Source organism: Rutidosis leptorrhynchoides, chromosome 4, assembly GCF_046630445.1.
Source record: "Rutidosis leptorrhynchoides isolate AG116_Rl617_1_P2 chromosome 4, CSIRO_AGI_Rlap_v1, whole genome shotgun sequence".
Lineage (NCBI taxonomy): Eukaryota > Viridiplantae > Streptophyta > Magnoliopsida > Asterales > Asteraceae > Rutidosis > Rutidosis leptorrhynchoides.
Window position 1 is genome coordinate 77,488,404 of NC_092336.1, and position 21,338 is coordinate 77,509,741.

The following is a 21,338-nucleotide window of genomic DNA, read 5'->3' on the forward strand; positions in this document are numbered from 1 at the left end:
TACAAATGGTACTCAAAAGATAAGTTTTGAATGTCAAAATGGTCTCTACATACTTTAGTGTAGAACCTGCACTTTAAAGAGGTGCTAAACACCATAATGACTTTTGTACATATAAGATATAACATACAAAACCCGTGCGTTAGTGTTTTTTTCGCAGGCTTAATGATTAAATCATCATTCAGTCAGGTTTTATGAAAATAAATGAACAGCCTTAGCCATTATTTAAGGGGGAGACCCAAAGCTGGTTGCAAATGATATTATATCTTGATTACTTTTGTTGCATCCATTCACCAAGTACATAATAAACAAAATAAAAAGGTGTAAAATACCATAAAATACCACTAACTCACTATAGCATAACAACATACACATTTATTATCTTATAATTTACAATTTACATCCAAGATGTAAAGCTTATTTGATGTAGTATAACACTAGGACAACAACGTACATCATATGTAAACAACGAATTAGATTGCAAACAAACACCAGCAAACCAACGATTCTTATTCTTGGCATACGTGACCGATTTAAGTCGAACTATTATTTGAGGTGATGGGTCTCGATATCTTTAGTGACACTAAGAACGAAATCCATCAAACTGTTTGGATCCGGAACACTCTCATTGAGCTTCTCGTAATGAAAAGTCCACGTAACGACGTTCTCTTCTCCGTGTGTGTCAACATGAACAGTTATCATAAAATTCTTGTAAGCCTCCAATATGTCGCCCCCAATTACCTTGAAGCACACCGACTTTTTCGCCTCATCGATTGCCTCGATTTTTTCTTTTGCCTCTTTTGGCTTCCCATCTACCATATCATAACAATATGAACGAGTATACGGTTAAAGTTTTTCTGCTCAGACTATCCGAATAAATGACCTATTTTTACTAAGATTTTTTAAACAGATTATACTATATCGATTAAAATATAACACGTATAGCCAGATAATTCATCGCTAATTGTTGTTTATTGCCTCATAATGGAGTGACTCAACGTTGCATGTTAAATCGTTCAATGTGACGATCGTACCAAATCCATATGGACGAAAACGTCATTCATTGATTTCATTGCGAGGTATTTGACCTCTATATGATACGTTTTGTAAACATTGCATTCTTTTGAAAAGGCACACCATAAATGTATATTTAAATCAAAGGTTTTTGACATCTGATAATTTCTACATATAGACAATCACCGTATATAATAGTTTACAATAGTACTTCCGTTGACAATGCAGTTAAAATAAGGTACATGGTGATGACTTGGTGAATGCAACGTTTTCTTGAAAAATATGCCATGTAAGACTCCATGCATATAGCTTGTCTATCATATAAGCAAACAGCGGAAGGCTTCTAGGGAACCTGAGAATAAACATGCTAACAAGTGTCAACACAAAGGTTGGTGAGTTCATAGTTTTAGTATTGCGCATAATCTGTATATAAAAGTGGATCACAAGATTTCCGTTGTTTCATCCAGAAACGTTTATCAAAATGTTCTACAAAATTGAGCACCCTGGTAACTAAACTTAACGTATATATAATTTATACCCTTTGTATAATCATCTTAATAATACACGCAAACCAATGTGTACGCTTCTCAAATAGCATACGTCCGTTAAAAGGCTAGTGCTCTAGCTCGGACGGGGATATCAAGCCATATGGATCCATATACTACTACTCGCGCCCACCAGTTCTTATAACTGGCAGTTAACAGTTACCAAAGCTAAGGGATTTTTGGTTCAAACTCAGTGTAGAATTTAGTATGTACTTGTATCCATTGCGTTTAAAATAAAGTGCATATATTCTCAGCCCAAAAATATATATTGCAAAAGTAATTAAAAAGGGAGCAAATGAAACTCACCTTAGCAGCACATATAGTTGTTCATCGTATTGTGACCGAAACTCGGAATATCAAATAATCGTAGTTCTCAACCTAGAGAACATATGTTGGTCAATAAATGTCTATCAATCTAGGTCAGGTCATAGTGTATCACAATCCTAATGCTCGAGATCGACATACAAAAGTTATCCAAAGTCGTTTCAAAAGTCAATTTTGACAATAGTTTAACAAAACGAGACTTACCTTATATAAGGATTCATTTACTCGGTTGGTAATATTCAAAAATTCAATTTATCAATCTTATAAACAAGTTGTTTAAATCTTAATTGTAGATTCAAAAGCAATTCCAATTAACGTCAATCATAATTCAGTTGATCATATCTTTTAATCCGTTCATCGAAACTATTCGATATCTAAATGAAAAGTTATCGATTTTTCGTTAGCTTCCCAAAAACATGTATATCATATACCTTTTACCAGTAATATATGTATTTAATTTGTGATTGATTATAAACAGTTTAACGACGAAATTTAGTATACAAGCATGTATAAATATATACACTCGAGCACTAGTATGTATACACTATTAATTTATAAAAGATAAAATATGAGTGCTTACGTATCGAGATTCAATATTGTAGAAAAGTACGTAGACGCAACAGAGATGATAAACACTAGGTTTGATTCACAAATATACCCCCGAACATTACCCATAACCTCCTTGGCAATAACCCATTATTTCCTTAGCTCTAGCTTGCTCGAAAACTCGTTTTGAAATCATTTGGTCATCACTCCGTAATAATATTTTATGTATAAATAATACTAATAATAATAATCATAGGATTATTAATAATAATATTAATTTTAATAATAATAATAATAATAATATAAATAATAATAATAATAATAATAATAATAATAATAATAATAATAATAATAATAATAATAATAATATAAGTAGAGAGGATAGAGAAAAAGATGGATAAATTCGGCCAGAAACCTGGGCTATTTATAGAAGAATTCTGATTTCTGACCCCCATGCGATCGCATGGGTTTTGAGCCTATATGCCATGAGATCGCATGGCCCTCTGATCCAGCTCACAAACTTTTGTTTTCTTGTTTGTCGACATAATATTTAATTATATATATATAATTTATATAATTAATTATATATTATATTAAATTCATGTGCATAGTTGACTTGTAATTTTTGTCCCGATAAGTCGTACGTCGTCACTCGACTTAAGTCCCGGTTCCGGTTTTTCGAACGCATTTTCGTACGCTGAGAAAACTAGTACTTTACATTTTGTGACATGTACCTTTGTCAAAAATTAGTATTAAATTAATGTAAAATTAACCCACTCAAAGTGTAACTTAATCTTTTGAGTGTTTTGGTCATTTACTTTTATAAATCAAAGTTTCATTATTTAATCAAGTATATTCAAATCCAAAACGTTTTATATCTAGTTAAATATTATATTTAATCATATTATTAAATATATATTTTCAATATTGATAAACACGTTTTAAAATACACATCGCAAGTTATTCATTATCCAATTCTAACAGTTAATATTCCTTATTATTGTATGTATCCAAATTACGTTATTTAAACAAACAATTTACCATTTATTCCGGATACCGTTAAAATGAATGATTTCTCAAATCAACGTGGACCTCACCATAGGGACCCGTAATAATATCATAATCATTAAAAGACCTGATAAATATACTTTAATTCAATCGTTTAGCATTATATTTTAACTCCATAGTTAAATATATCAATCAGATAATCAAACCAATTAGGTTAATGCACAGTATCATATACGCAACACTTTGATACGTTTTCAAGTTATATTATATACATATGTATCTATTTTCATATAATCATTCGCGAATCGTTGAGAACAATCGAAGAGTATTTGAATAGTTCAAGAATTTTGAGATTTAACTTCATGAACTTTGTTTATCGTGTCGAAAACGTTAATCATACAAGATTAAGTTTAAATTTGGTCAGAATTTTCCGGATCATCACATTCAACATTTGCCGCGAGCACGTTTGTTTGCGTGTAATTTTAAATATGACAAGTGATGCCGAATGAAACAAAAATATGTGTTAAATCATTATGAGTTAATATTATCTCTTAACCATTATCATTTGTCTTTTAATACAGTTCTTAAATTATATCAAGAACATTATATTCTTTCATTTATTTATGTAAAAATTTAATACGATAATTTTATATCATTTAAAAGTGTTCATTCAAAATAATATATCAAACAGTTCATAGTCTAAATCAAATGTAATTAATCAGATCTTTTAAATTATTAAATTTTTTAACCATTCAACGGTTAACCACGAGATTTATTCTAAGTTTCTAACACACCATAAGTTTTGAGAGGCTCGCCTTACCAACCATTAAAAGAGGGCCCTGTTATTTACTAAGGGCTCTTATAGGCTATATGTGTAAATAACAAAATGAAAAGTACTTTTAATTACCATGAAAATAGTTCCAGGTGATGATTGATCCAACAGTACCCCATGTTAAAATACAATGCAAATTTAGAATAATATGAAATTAGTAAATGTAAAATATCTAGATATTAATATGTATAAGAAAATATCTAGATATTAGAATATGAGAAGAAAAATCTAGAAATTGAAATGTAAAAGAAAAATCTAGATATTTGTAGGTTGTAGAAATATCTAGATATTTATATATCCATGGAAATATCTAGGTTCTAGAATGTTCCATGGAGTAGTATAAATATGGGAGGAGATTTCATTTGTGTTGTGTGAAGTTGTGGGAGTGAAATAAGAAGTGAGTTGTAAAGAAGAGGAGAAGAGTGTGAGTAGAGAAGAAAAGCTTGTAAGTAAGTAATATTGTAATTGTATTTTGTATTAATAAAAGCGTTCTTCGTTAAGTTTCCCATTTAAGCCTCAGTTTGTATTTAAGTTCTTAGTGCACTTGTGTTGTATCTATTATATGGTCGGCTCTGCCGCCTAAGTGATATATGGTCGGTTATACCGCCTGAATGATATATGGTCGACACTGTCGCCTAAATATTATTGTGCACTAAGGATTTATAAAATTAAAGGCTAACCAACGTCAAAGTGTTGGTCTAGTGAGCTAGTATAGTCTAGGTCCTCTATAGTGGGTGTGTTGGGCTCGTTGAAGCTTCCAACAATTGGTATCAGAGCGGGTCGTTCGGGACCATTGCTAGTGGAGGTACTCATCGGTAAACGTTGGACGTTTACATCGACTTGTTTTCACCAAGGCTCTAAGGGAGATTCTGTCGGAGCACAGTTAGGAACTGTGAAAGCTCGTCGATCAGGGACCAAGCTTATTGGACGTTGGACGTCATGATGACAGATCTTGCAAGTACGAGCAGTGGAATCAAGAGTCTCAATAACCACAACTATGGTTATTGGCGGACTTGCATAGAATCCTACCTACAAGGACAGGATTTATGGGAAATAGTTGCTGGCAGTGACACAACGCCTCCACCGAAAGAAAATGCCGAAGCCTTTAGAAAATGGAACATCAAGGCCGGGAAGGCTTTATTTATATTGAAGACTACAATCGAAGAGGATCTATTGGAGCACATCCGTGACGAGAAAACACCAAAGGCAGCTTGGGAAACTTTTGAAAAATTATTTTCAAAGAAGAATGAAGCACGCCTCCAGCTCTTGGAAAATGAGCTCGCGGGTATCTCACAAGGAAGTCTGTCTATTTCTCAGTATTTCACCAAGGTGAAATCAATTTGCCGTGAGATATCTCAACTTGCTCCTGAAGAGAAAGTGAGTGATGCAAGGATGAAGAGAATTATCATCCACGGCTTAAGATCCGAGTATAATGGATTTATAGCCGCTGTGAGAGGATGGCCTACTCAACCATCATTAATAGAGCTGGAGAATCTATTGGCAAATCAAGAGGCATTAGCCAAGCAGATGAATGAAGTAACCATAAAAGACGGAGAAGATGCACTCTTCACCAATAAAAAGAAAGCAACATCTCGAAGACAAGAGGCGATGAAAGAAAGTAAGACATATGGGTGGAAGAGTCACCCAAAATCAAAAGGCAACGCTTCAGGGGGAGCTCAACAAGGAAGAAGAGATCATCGCCAACAATACGGGGAAAATGATAAGAGAAAAAATGGTGAATGCTTCAATTGTGGCAAGAAGGGTCATTTTGCTCGAGAATGTAGATTCCCCAGAAGGCGAACTTTCGAAGGAAATGTGGCCGCTGCAAGAGATGAGAAGAAAGAGGTCACATTCGAAGCAACCATTAATGAGGAAACATGGGATGCAGAAGCAGGACTCTCCGTTGAAGCTGACATGGATGATCAAGCTCTTGCAGCAACCTTAAAGTCAAAAATAAACTACAAAGATGATTGGATCATTGATTCTGGGTGCTCAAATCATATGACCAATGATGAGACGAAGCTGCAAGAAATGGAGGATTACAAAGGAAAGAGAGTCGTGTTGACAGCCGACAATTCAAGGTTGTCTATTTCTCACATTGGAAAGACAATAATTCCAAATGAAGGCGACTCTCATAAGCTCCAACTCGAGAAGGTGTATCTTGTCCCTGGCTTAAAGAAGAATTTACTGTCAGTACCACAATTGACAGCAGAAGGGAACTATGTGCTCTTTGGACCAGAAGATGTGTCCGTATTCAAGAGAGTAAAGGTGGTTGGCAATCCAGTTATGCAAGGAAGAAGAATAGAGTCGGTCTATGTACTATCTGCTGAAACAGCATATGTGGATAAGACTCAAAAAAATGAGACGGCTGATCTTTGGCATGAACGTCTTGGGCATGTGGGCTACAACAAGTTAAAGGAGATGATGGTAAAACACATAGTAAATGGGCTTCCTCAAATTGATATCCGAACAGATACAATATGTGATGGATGTCAATTTGGCAAAGCTCACCAATTGCCATTCAAGGAGTCAGCGCATCAGTCCAAGACACCACTAGAGCTCATACACTCAGATGTTTTCGGCCCAGTGAAACAAACATCACTTGGAGGTATGAAATATATGGTGACATTCATTGATGACTTCTCAAGGTATGTGTGGGTTTACTTCATGAAAGAAAAGTCAGAGACTTTTCTGAAGTTTAAAGAGTTCAAGAAGAAGATAGAAAGTGAGCTCAATTATAAGATTCGATGCTTACGCACAGATAATGGAGGAGAATATTTATCAACCGAGTTCAATATCTATCTTGAGAAGCACAAGATCAGAAGGCAATTAACTTGCCCAAATACTCCACAACAGAATGGAGTGGCAGAACGTAAGAATCGTCATCTTGCTGAAACTTGTCGAAGTATGCTTCATGGTAAGAATGTACCAGGAAGATTTTGGGCCGAATGTATGAGGACGGCGTCGTACGTGATTAACAGACTCCCACAAACAAAGTTGGGATATATTTCACCATATGAAAGATTATGGAAGATCAAGCCAACCGTCAACCATCTCAAGGTTTTTGGATGTGTATGTTACGTCTTCGTACCAGATCATCTACGAAGCAAATTTGATAAGAAGGCAATTCGGTGCATTTTTGTCGGTTATGATGAATCAAGAAAAGGATGGAGATGTTGTGATCCAAATACTGGAAAGTGTCATACTTCAAGAAATGTGGTATTTGATGAAGCTTCTTCATGGTGGTCACCTCAAAAGATAGAGCTTCCAGAATCTCATGGATTAGCAGAAGTTCCAGAAGAGAAAGAAGAACATAAAGATCACATATCGGATCCAATTAAAGAAGGAGATGGATCGTACTCTAAGGAAACGAGTCCATGGAAAACTGGGGTACATCAATCTACATCCGAAGAGGTTCGTCCAAGCCAAATGGATGCCGAGGAGCATGTGCAAGAATTACGGAGATCAACAAGGCCGAGGCAACCTAATCCGAGGTATGCCAATGCTGCTCATGTGGATGAATCAATACCTATTGAGCCTTCCACTTATGAAGAAGCAGCACAAAGTCAAGAATGGCAGAAAGCGATGGAAGAAGAAATTAATGCACTAAAAGAAAACCAGACATGGAGTTTAGTTCCAAAGCCAAAAGATGTAAAACCAATATCTTGTAAATAGGTTTACAAGGTAAAGACTCGATCAGATGGCTCCATTGAAAGGTATAAAGCTCGACTTGTTGCTAGAGGTTTTTCTCAACAATATGGGCTGGATTATGAAGAAACGTTTAGTCCAGTGGCGAAGATCACAACAATTCGAGCTCTACTAGCTTTAGCCGCTAGCAAATCTTGGAAGCTGTGGCAGATGGATGTCAAGAACGCTTTCTTACATGGAGAACTTGACAAAGAAATTTATATGGAGCAACCAAGAGGCTTTGAGAACAAGTCCCATCCTGACCATGTCTGCAAATTAAAGAAAGCACTATACGGCTTGAAGCAGGCTCCAAGAGCTTGGTACGGGAAGATTGGCGAGTTTTTAGTAAAAAGTGGTTTCACAGTTGCTCCTTCAGATTCTAGTTTATTTGTGAAACAAGATCAAGGAAAACTAGCCATAGTGCTAGTATATGTGGATGACTTAATCATCACGGGAGATCACTATGAGGAGATCCAAAGAACAAGAGAGAATCTGTCTATCAGATTTCATATGAAGGAGCTTGTAGAACTCAAACATTTTCTTGGACTCGAAATAGAGCAGAAAAGAGAAGGATTATTTCTGGGACAACAGAAATATGCGCGAGATCTTTTACAAAAGTACGGAATGCTTAATTGCAAACCTATCTCAACTCCGATGGATCCGAATACAAAACTACGAGCAGATGAAGGAAAAAGTCTTCAAGATGTTACCATGTATCGAAAGATGGTCGGAAGTCTTATTTATCTCACACTAAGCCGGCCAGATATATCTTATGCAGTTGGAGTGGTTAGTCGATACATGAGCAATCCGAAGAAGCCTCACCTTGATGTTGTACGACGCATCTTAAGGTATGTCAAAGGCACTATTAACTTTGGTATTTTATACAAGAAAACAAAAGAATGTCACGTGACTGGATATTGTGACGCCGATTACGCTGGAGACTATGATACACGACGGTCAACAACTGGATACATGTTTAGTCTTGGATCGGGAGTAATATCATGGTGCAGCAAGAGACAACCAACTGTATCCTTATCAAGCACTGAAGCAGAATATCGATCGGCATCATCAGCAACACAAGAAATTACATGGTTGAAACAACTAATGGAAGATCTTCATCAATCAACAGATTATCAAGTAAATCTTCTTTGCGATAACCTATCAGCTATACGACTAGCAGAAAATCCAGTCTTCCATGCAAGAACAAAACATATAGAAGTGCACTATCACTATGTTCGTGAGAAGGTCCTTGAAGGAAAAATCAAGATGGTGCCAACAAAGACAGATGAACAGGTTGCAGATATATTCACCAAGAGCCTAAGTAAATCAAAGTTTGAAAAATTCAGAGAAGCACTTGGAATGGTCTGCAAGACATCGTTGGAAGGAAATTTGCATTGAGGGGGAGTGTTAAAATACAATGCAAATTTAGAATAATATGAAATTAGTAAATGTAAAATATCTAGATATTAATATGTATAAGAAAATATCTAGATATTTGAATATGAGAAGAAAAATCTAGAAATTGAAATGTAAAAGAAAAATCTAGATATTTGTAGGTTGTAGAAATATCTAGATATTTATATATCCATGGAAATATCTAGGTTCTAGAATGTTCCATGGAGTAGTATAAATATGGAAGGAGATTTCATTTGTGTTGTGTGAAGTTGTGAGAGTGAAATAAGAAGTGAGTTGTGAAGAAGAGGAGAAGAGTGTGAGTAGAGAATAAAAGCTTGTAAGTAAGTAATATTGTAATTGTATTTTGTATTAATAAAAGCATTCTTCGTTAAGTTTCCCATTTAAGCCTCAGTTTGTATTTAAGTTCTTAGTGCACTTGTGTTGTATCTATTATATGGTCGGCTCTGCCGCCTAAGTGATATATGGTCGGTTATACCGCCTGAATGATATATGGTCGACACTGTCGCCTAAATATTATTGTGCACTAAGGATTTATAAAATTAAAGGCTAACCAACGTCAAAGTGTTGGTCTAGTGAGCTAGTATAGTCTAGGTCCTCTATAGTGGGTGTGTTGGGCTCGTTGAAGCTTCCAACACCCCATTCATGACCATCGTGCAGATCAACACCTTTTATGTACTCAGGGCTCATATCTGCGATGTGATGTGGCCGATATCGAAATATTTCATGAAACACATCTCCATCTGACTTGATGGTTATTTGCTTAGTTAGGGTTCCAGTTTGAGCCATCAAATAAAAATGATCTCTTTGTGTTATGAACTAATTGAAAGACTGCGTGTATATTTGGAGATGGTATGAGCTCTATGGCTTTATATAATAGTTTGTTCTGCATGCTCATTTATTTCCATATCTAATAGTTAATTAGATAATGTTCATTGTACACCTCACCACCTTAGTATGCGTATGCGTACATTTAATGTTATCAGAAAATAAGTACTCGTAGTATTTTAAGAAAATAATACGGAGTAGTATTTTAAGAAAATTATCTTCACACCTAACATCTAACAACAGATAGCTAACAACATAAATAGTCTTATACTTGTTATGTGTTAAAAGAGGGAATGATGTAATATGCATATGTATTCAGTTTTAAATAAGGATGACAATGACAATAAATATAATTCAACTAATTTGGATTCAGAGTTGTATTTATCTGCTTATAATTTTTAATTCATATTCATATCCAATTAGCCTTAAATTCACTTGTTTATATGTCAATTAATAATCATTAGAGGTCAAAAACTTATTAGAATATGAATATATAATCATCACAACATAATATAATATAATATATCTATTCTACATATATTAAAAGGGGGATGATTCTCACACACTGTTTTTTGATCCTCACACACCCTTTTACCCTATTATTAGGGAGGAGTTCAAGTAAATTGGTGTGTGAGGATCAAAAAACAGTGTGTGAGAATCATCCCCCTACTTTAAAAGGAATGGATATATCTATTCTATTCTATTCTACATATACTAAAAGGAATGGATTTGGGTGTCGCCCCAATCTATTTCCTTGTCATTTCACACCCTCATTTCACACTTGATTTTTTCAGTTTAACCCCCCTTTCTTTTCTCAAACCTTCAATTATGCAGGGACTTAAAGAGTAAACTTAATATTTAGTTCATTAAAAACACCCACACACTTCAACCGGCCTTATCTTCCTACTCGCCACGAGTTACTTTTCACCGTTACTACCATTAAATTTGAAATAATTTTACCAACAAAACGAGACTAACTACGTTCGAAACGGACACTTTTTTAAAAACGTTAACCACAACGACACCTAAAACGGGTCTTAAGAAACGGGCCGTTTTCCCCTCTGTACATACACAAGGCTACGTTAAATATGAATACGCAGTCCAAAAGTCCCCGCCGCATCACGCGGGCCGGATACGGACTAGTTAATAGTAAAGACAATACTACGTATATAATAGTACTCCGTAATTGAATACTTAAAAGGTTTATCACCGATTGTTAAGAATTATCATCAATATAATCGTTTTACTTATAGTTATAGGACTCTCAACGTCATTTTGATAAACTACAAAGACGGTCCACATAAGAAAAGGGATACATCAATGATGCTAGTAATATGGTACAAATCACATTTTGTTGTAACTAGTTATCGAATCCTCGCTTCGCGCCGGGGGTTCGGTTTTCAATGTATTTTATTGCATTTAGTAAAATTATTTTGAGGCTAACGATGATGTCGTTGAAGCGCAACTCGAGTCGAACTAAAAGGTATAACCCGTGAGAAATTTAAATGTTATTTTAAATTAACAATATATGTGCATCTCCGCGTTTCGCTATGGAATTGTCGACTTTTAAAATTTAACGCAAAATCAACGTGTATGAAAAGTACCCCAAATATATAGCGTTTTTTAAAAAGCGTCCGTTTTGCGTATAGCTAGTGACATTGTGTTCCTAAAATTATTTCGAGTTTAACGACGGTGTCAGAAAAATTTAACTCGTTGCGAGCGAGAAGATATGACCCGTTGAATATTTGGGTGGAGTTTATTTAAGATTTTTTATGAGAATGATTATTTGACACTTTACCCCTGTTTGGGGGTCGATTTGAATTTTTCAAAAAAGTGTGGGGGGCTTTGTTGGAAAAATGATATTTAGTTAAAATTAAAAAAAAAAGGTGAAAAGTCGAAAATACCCCTGATTACTATTTATAACTTTTGTCTATTAGTTAGTATGTAAATGTAAATTTTGTCCCCTATATATCTAAAAGATAAAGTGAAAATGAATAGTCCTATTCATTTTTCCACTTTTCGCAAACTTAACCCCCTAACTTTCATTAAAATAAAAATCGAACCCCCCACTTTATAAAGATAAAGTGTAACTGAATAGTACTATTCATTTTTCACTTTATATTATACATATATCTAAAAGATAAAGTAGACATGAATAGTACTATTCATATTTTTCCACTTTATACTTATATCTAAAAGATAAAGTGTAACTGAATAGTACTATTCATTTTTCACTTTATATTATACATATATCTAAAAGATAAAGTAGAAATGAATAGTACTATTCATATTTTTTCACTTTATACCTATATCTAAAAGATAAAGTGGAAATGAATAGTACTATTCATTTTTTCATTTTTCGCAAACTTAACCCCTTAACTTTCATTAAAATACAAATCGAACCCCCCACTTTATAAAGATAAAGTTGAAATAAATAGTACTATTCATTTTTCCACTTTTCGCAAACTTAACCCCCTAACTTTTATTAAAATACAAATCGAACCCCCCACTTTATACGTACATTTTTCCCCAAATTTCACAAGCTTAACCCCCTAACTTTTATTAAAATACAAATCAAACCTCCACTTTACTAACTTTTTTTTTTTACTAATATTCAATTTTCACAAACTTAACCCCCTAACTTTTATTAAAATACAAATCGAACCCCCACTTTATACGTAAAGTTTTTTCAAATTTCACAAACTTAACCCACTAACTTTTATTAAAATACAAGTCGAACCCCCACTTTACTAACTTTTTTTTTTTAAATAAAACCCGAACGCTAAAAGAAGCAACTTTCACAAAAGGAACAACCCTTTAATGTTATGTCGAAAAAAGTTCTTTTTTACAAAATAGATCACGACTTTTTTTTAACTCGCATTCAAAACGGAGCCCCCGGCGCGAAGCGAGGGCTCCACAACTAGTTTATTCTAAAAGAAAATGTGTTTAAGGCATTTATTATTTATATTTTATTTTTCTGTTTAAATATGATTCCTAAAGTAGGACTGATATGATTTTCAAAGAAAATCGACTTCTTCTTCCCGAAGGCTTGAAATTTAGTGATCTCATTCAGCTCAATCAAATGAAAGAATTTCAATTTCGTTAAGAATGATATGATATTTGTTAGGCACAAAATATAGATGTAATTTATACATGAATTTGAGGGGGTATAAATACCTCAATTAACTTAGGAATTAAGCTAAGCCTCATAAATGGCAATGGATGTTTCATCCATGGACATCCACCCTCCATTTATAATGGATATGAATGATGTAAATGGACGATTAACGGATATGGATATGGATATGGATATGGATATGGATATGGATATGGATATGGATATGGATATGGATATGAATATGGATATGGACATGGATGATCTAGATATTTCGTGAATCGGATATGGATGACAATTTATCATCCACGGATATATCCATTATCACCCGAAAATAAGGCTTGTGATAGTTACAATTATTAAATTGTTACTAACAATAAATTACAGTTAAAACATGTGTAACAAATCAAAAATATAAAGATTTAATATTTACATTTTTTATAATCCATATTAAATTGATAAAATTGTCGTTAGATTAACATTTCATTTGATATCCGTTGGATATCAATTAACCCGCAAAATCCATCGGATATGGATATGGACGGATGAAATGAAATTAAATGGATATGGATATGGATACGGATGAGCAAAACTTAAATGGATATGAATGTGAATATGGAATCATCCGATCCATATCCGATCCATTGCCATCCCTACTTATAACCCACACATACACCTACACCATCACTTTACACACTTAACATTATTTTCCTCTCAACGCTACCTTTGTAATCACATTCATCCTTCATGTAATTTTGACACCATGTTAAATGATAATCAGTGTTTCTGATAAAAAAAAATAAAGGTCAACTTTTGAACAATTTTTCGGGAAGCTCACAAAATTTTCAATTTTAAAAGTTTTATCAATTTTCACAGGAAAACTTGTTACGTTTATCAAAATTGACTCCGAAATTCAATTCTTGTTTAATATTCGATTATTGTCCATATTTTTGGTATTTCACGCATTTTTCAGATTTTAGAATAATTCAAGTCTCAAAGATGACCGAAAATTCGTTAGCTCTCGGAATGAATAAGAGAGACTCGGATTGTTTCATGATGCTTTCCTTGTTCACCAAAGCTGTGAATGATCATCAAATCTCAAAAGTTAAATCCAGAAACAAACATCTATAGTTACGTTGGCATCTTCATTCAATCGGAAGTCCGAGTTCAAAGGTCATTTGCCAGTTGCCACGGGATTGCTCGAGACGCGTGAAAAAGGATGAGAACTACTATCGACACAAGATGATATTAGCCAAACAGAAAGCTTATACTGATAATGAAAACAAAAAGCATCAAGCAAGCTTCTGTTATATGACTCAACGGACATCATCTAATAAGATCGAAGGATCTAATTTTGTTGAATCTGTAACAGAGAACAACAACTCTGAGGTACCATCTCGTATCGAACTTGCTATACAAATTGAAATAAATAGAAAATGCACAAGGATGGTGTCAGCTTGAGAAAAGAAAAATACCTATAAGAGAATATTGATTCTTTAAACTATGATTTGTAAGAAACGTCATTAGCCATTTTTGAACTTGTTAAAGAAAATGATGTTTTTTTCTAAAGAGGTTGATGTTTTTAAAAGATAAATTGACAAACTCAAAGCTGAAAACCTTATTTTATCCACCAGTGACACCAATTCTAGTTCAATCTGTAATCGCTGAACTTGAATAGAAACAGAATAGTTGAACAAGACCATTAAGTCCCTAAAGATTGAAAATACTGAGGAATCTTTGAGAGAAAATGCCCTTCTAGAAGAACTTGAAATTCAAAAAACAAAACAGAACAATCTCAACCAGAGATTAAACTGTTAAATGATAAAATTTATGATTTAAATCATGAAATATTCATGAAATATGGTGAAAATATCAAGCTCTCAAACGACATTGAGTCTTTCAAATAGCAAATGGTTTATTATGCAAAAAAGTTGTATAAGCAAGAACAAGCCAAACAAACCATTTGCATGCATCAACCAAAATATTTTGAAGCATTTCTTAACCAAGAATACCACCGATATGTTTGAATATGGGTTGGGATATGAAAATTCGGGAACTTTGCTCTCAATTCAATCCAAAGTACCACCACTTTATGATACTGACTATATGGGGTACGGTCGTACGATGAATTTTGTTCGTTCCTCTAAGAAATATCAGAAGATTTGCTCTCAAAGATTGTATAGTAGGTATAGTCCTTCTTCTAAGAAATCTCATGACCAAATTATAGAAAACCTAACTACTACAAATTTAAATGGTTCTCTAACACCAAAACCTGGTACAAAGTTATATATCCCGTCTCATATCTTGGAAAAATATCTTGCTATTTGGGAAGGTAAAACTTTTGATCTTGAAAAACAAATTTGATATTTGCTACACGAGTTAGAGGAGAAAACAAACGTTTCTTCTTGTCAAGATAGAAATCATTTAAAACCCAAAATAGTTTTTACAGGAATACAAGTTGACCTCCCCGAATTCTCTGAATTGTCTAAAAACCGAATCTTTCATGAACAAACAATTTGACATTGTGGCAGTTTATACAATCTTTAAGTCTTTTAAACACAAAGTGCTTTACAACGATATATTAGTTGATACAGACAATTTAAGAATTCATACGATCTTATTGGGATGGATGGTATGATCGATTTGTTCTTTAAAAGTTGTTAACAAAACCAAACGTGATAAAGCCACATCTATCCAAGAGGTGAAACCCAATATTGTTTCCATTCCGAATAATAAATTTTTACATGAGTTAGAAAAAACATCTTAAATTGCGAGTCAACCAATTTGAAAATGAGGTTGAAGACAAAACTTCAGTGTTTTTAAGTGAAAGAAAACAATATCTTTATAGAATTGAAACACTTGAGAAAGCAAAAAAAAAGAAAAAAAAAAGGATTTATGTCTACTATTTCATCTAAATTTTCCGTTGACTTAAATCAAATATAAGTTGGTTTACCGGAATCAAAAATCACTTTTGCTCCAACCTTGTTGTACTCAAAAGCTTCATCAAGCAAAACGTCTTTAATCACACCGGAGACATCCAAGGAGTCATCATCAACGAAAAATTCAACATCGAGAAGTACACAAAACATCCTTTGAAGAAACAATGGAATCATCAAATGACATCAAATGGATCCTCAAAGTATAAAACTTGTCGAACGTCATCAAAGGATTCAAAGGGATCTTCATTGAACAAAGCTTCTAACTCCAATTCTTCTAGATGGATACCAAATACTTCTACTCAATCTCCACTGAAGTCTTCAAAGGAAGTTAAACGAAGATCTCCAGGACTTCATGAATATTCTTGTTACTGGACTTAAAGGAATCGACATTCCATGTAATTATACCAGGTAAAAATGAAAAACCAGCAAGATTTCGAGACCAGTACGGATGGTTTTCAAAAAGTTCAAAGAAAAATTTCACAAACCAATCATCTCCTGGTTCTCGCCAACCTTTTGTGATTTTTCCAAACTCGAAAAGCTATGATTTTCCATTTCGTTCACAAAACCTGGTTTACCATGATACATCTAGTATCAAATCTAGGTGGAACGCAAAATCCATAAACCAACTTGACAGTACCTACAAATGGTACTCAAAAGGTAAGTCTTAAATATCAAAATGGTCTCTACATACTTAGTCCATAAACCAACTTGATAGTACCTACAAGTGTTAGTGTTTTCTTGCAGACTTAATGATCGAAGCATCATTCAGCTAGGTTTTATAAAAATAAATGAATGGCCTTTATTCCGGGAGGAGACACAAGACTCGTTGCAACTGATGTTATATCTTGATTATTTTTGTTGCATCCATTTACTAATACATAATAAAAAAAATTAAAAAGGTGTAAGGTCACAATAAAAAGAAAGTAAAGTATTTCACTAAGAAACTTCTTCTGACTTCGGTCAGAGGTTGCAGTCCCAAACAGCCAAAGAGGCGTCGAAAAATCTTCAAAAGGCTTCCCACATATCGTCTGGAAATTCTCTTGCGCCTCAACGTCAAACAGGGACTGGAGTTCAGATTTATCTTCATAATGAGGAAGATCTATCGAATAATGGATGCACCTTGACAGTCATAGAAAATTATCATATCCCCGGATGAATGATCTCCATAAAGATTAAGCTACTATGTATGATTGCGACAACATAGCCATGACTTAACAGATAGAGATGTGCAAATCATGACTTACCAATGACATCTGAACATAATGTTGTATCGTCCTACCCTACATCATTTTCAAACAACATCAATGTGATGTCTGATTCTGTGGTAAGCCCCAACATGATCGAGAATGTGAGAAACTCACCATTACAAACCAATAAAATTATTGTGTTAAGGGATGCACCCCGGGTAGATTCCCATGAGACTGTAATCATGGAGGAAGATATCTCGCTACCGCCGATTGGAAATTTTAGTTCTAGTCAACCAATCACGGTGAGGGTAAACCTGGAGAAGTCTTCCAGCATAACAACTAAAGCATTGGTGATAGCTTCGACTTCGCAGTATGAAACTTTTACTCAAAGTGCATCCACTACGTTGGATGACTCTTGTACATTTAGTCTGTTTACTCTTACCAATTGCTTGCTCATTGCCTTCCTTATAACTCGGAGGGTAGTTTATCGAGTAAGTTAATTATCTTGTGTCGATGTTCAATACTAGAACTAGTTGTGGATGACACACTAACCTTTACCCAAATTTTGCTTTATTTTGCTCATCTTATCCTAAAACATAAGGATGTTAGAGCAAAATAATTGCATCGTGCCGCTATCCTAAAACACAAGGGTTACTTGTGGTTGGCACATTCCTTTACGGCTGGTTCTTATCACTTACTTATGTAGTTCATGTCATCGTATCAACAATTTATTCATGATGAATTCGTCTCACAAACACATCATGAGGGGGAGAAAAAGTTAAACTTGATACTCACACTCGAAAATATATATTTCATGATGACCAAGTTCCCTCATTAACTCAAGATCCTCCCTTATCAACTCAAAGATCGACACCAAATCAAGATCTTCAACAATTTACAAGAGAATTAAGCCTAACAATCAAACAAGTTTCCGCACAAACTTTTTGAAAATCATATCAAGTCAATAACACTCAAAGAAACAATCCCATGTCTTATTGAGGGGGAGCAAATATATTGAAGATGACTTAAAGATCTCTTTTATTTTATGGTATATATATATATATATATATATATATATATATATATATATATATATATATATTATATGATTCAGAGAGAATTAAAGGTAAGAGAGAACTCACAGAACTCACAGATTGAGCTCAATCTGCACACAGATTGAACTCAATCTGCACACAAATTGAGTTTATTCCATGAGTTCTGTGAGTTCTCTCATACCCTTGGTTCTCTCTGGATCCTTACTATATATATATATATATATATATATATATATATATATATATATATATATATATATATATATATATATATATGGAGATAGCTTTATTATATAATATAATATAATAATAATTTGTTCTGCATGCTCAATTATTTCCATGTTTAATTGCACCGCACTGCATGTGAAATAATTAATTAAATAATTCAGAATTTAATAGTTAATTAGATAATGTTTCTTAGTGTGCATGCATGTCCATTTAATATTATCAGAAACTAATAATATATTGAGAAAATAAAACGGAATAATATTTTGAGAAATTAATACATCTTATACGTAGTAATATTTTGATAACTACACGTCTTATACTTGTTATGTGTTAAAGAGGGAATGATACATATGTATGTATAATACACGTTAGTTACTAAAAAATAAGGATGTCAATAAATTCAATACAGATTCAGTTGAACTGTGTTGATATATCTCATCCCTTAACCGGTTCTAGGAAGAAAACTTTTGAGTCATGTGTATATGAGTCTTTTACATGTATGACCAAATTTGCGTGTATTATACACATGTATCTCTGAGTCATGTGTATATGATTCTTTTACATGTATGACCAAATACTCATGCAATCCCATGTCTTATTGAGGGGGAGCAAATATATTGAAGATGACTTAAAGATCTCTTTTATTTTATGGTGTGTATATATATATATATATATATATATATATATATATATATATATATATATATATATATATATATATATATATATATATATATATATATATTATATGATTCAGAGAGAATTAAAGGTAAGAGAGAACTCACAGAACCCACAGATTGAGCTCAATCTGCACACAGATTGAACTCAATCTGCACACAAATTGAGTTTATTCCATGAGTTCTGTGAGTTCTCTCATACCCTTGGTTCTCTCTGGATCCTCACTATATATATATATATATATAGGGGCATGATCAATGGGGAAGTAACCAATCGGGGGGAAGCGGGGGGAAGCAAAATTTTTTTTTTTCGTTTTTTTTTTGAAATTTTTTTTTTTCGTCATCAAGATCACACAAAAATATGAACATTTAAAAGAGACACTTCGTGATGAATGTTATTATTTAGGCGGGAAAACGATCCACAAAAATAACATTCAATATAATATTGTTCGTGAAGAATATGAACATTTTTTTTCCATGTTTTGTGAAGTAAAATTTAGCCCGATTTAGAGTTTAGGATTTAGGGTTTGGTGTTTTGGGTTTATTCCATAAACCTAAAACACCAAACCCTAAACCCTAAACCCTAAACTCTAAACCGTTCGTGTTAAAAACTCAATCTAAATCCTAAATCTAAACCCTAAATCTAAACCCTAAACCCTAAATTTCTAAACCCTAATATCTAAACGCTATAAACCCTAATATCTAAACCCCAATAGCTAAAACCTCAACATACGCTCGAAAAACACGATAATTGTTATATATTACTTCTTCGAGCGTTTTCCCGCCAAAATAAAAACATTTATCACAAAGTGTCTCTACTAAATGTTCATATTTTCATCCCATCTATAATGTTCGTGAACAAAGTTTTTTCAAAAAACGAAAAAAAAAAGTTTTCGCTTCCCCCCGCTTCCCCCCGAATGGTTACTTCTCTCTTGATCCTACCACTATATATATATATATATATATATATATATATATATATATATATATATATATATATATATATATATGGAGATAGCTTTATTATATAATATAATATAATATAATAATAATTTGTTCTGCATGCTCAATTATTTCCATGTTTAATTGCACCGCACTGCATGTGAAATAATTAATTAAATAATTCAGAATTTAATAGTTAACTAGCTTATAACCCGCGACTTCGCAGGATTACGCATAAAATTTTTTGTAACATGTTTAGATGATGTAACGAAATATGTGAAGTCTATTCATATAGATTTGTAATAAATTTTATAAGTACGTAGATCAAACTGTTCACTTTATTTTTATATCAGTAAGTAATTTGAAATATCTTGTTTCACGTTATATATTTTACATTGTGACGAAATGGTCTGTTGATGAAGAATTACGTTAGACGAAAAAAATGACATGTAATGATAATATCTGGTGAATTGCATTCTCATAGCTGTAATTCTTGAACTGGGTACATATCAATATCATTATAACATCAGTTGATCAAATTCTTGAACCCAATAAAATGTGATAGATCAAACAAATATAACCTCAGTTGATCAGATTATGTCTACAAAACGGTAAATAGAATCAACATGATTACATACATGGCTCTTAATTTCAAGTAAAAAGATGTTCCAACAATGATCCACAAAGGGATCGTGCGAGTATTTTTACTTCTAACAGGTTTTAGTTGCCCAAACTTTAAGTTCAATGAATAGACCCTCCTTTTTAGAAATAAAAATTATATAAGCATTGTAAACATTTTGTAAAATATGTAATCACCTTTAAACAAAAAAAGTCTTTCGGGTCAACTCACCCAGTTTGCAACCTCTCATTTAACTTTTGCTCATTTGAGTAAGAGTTTCAAACAACCTCCAAGTATATAATTACGTAAATTCAGTACCTTCACGTGCAGTTACACAAAAGTGTAGAATATTTTTTTACTGTAAACCTGTATGAGACGATGC

The 21,338-nt window shown here is 33.4% G+C and overlaps 1 protein-coding gene across 1 annotated transcript; it reads right to left on the bottom strand.

Annotated features, from left to right (window-relative positions):
* Positions 1–417: 417 nt before the first annotated feature.
* LOC139839798 (kirola-like) lies at positions 418–10,183 on the bottom strand. The gene is made up of 3 exons (XM_071829957.1): positions 10,010–10,183; positions 4,342–4,385; positions 418–809 (listed from the first exon to the last, which is right to left on the bottom strand). Exons 1-3 carry the CDS (start codon positions 10,153–10,155, stop codon positions 544–546), a joined length of 456 nt encoding a protein of 151 aa, XP_071686058.1. The 5' UTR covers positions 10,156–10,183; the 3' UTR covers positions 418–543.
* Positions 10,184–21,338: the final 11,155 nt, after the last annotated feature.

What these genes read in the sequence shown, in the direction of transcription:
- LOC139839798 (XM_071829957.1), bottom strand. Translation starts at nt 10,155, where the DNA reads ATGGCTCAAACTGGAACCCTAACTAAGCAAATAACCATCAAGTCAGAT. An exon ending in GATCTGCACGATGGTCATGA is followed by an intron (nt 4,386 to 10,009) that starts ATGGGGTGTTGG and finishes TTGTATTTTAAC; the next exon opens with ATGGGGTACTGTTGGATCAA. An exon ending in CACCTGGAACTATTTTCATG is followed by an intron (nt 810 to 4,341) that starts GTAATTAAAAGT and finishes ATGATATGGTAG; the next exon opens with ATGGGAAGCCAAAAGAGGCA.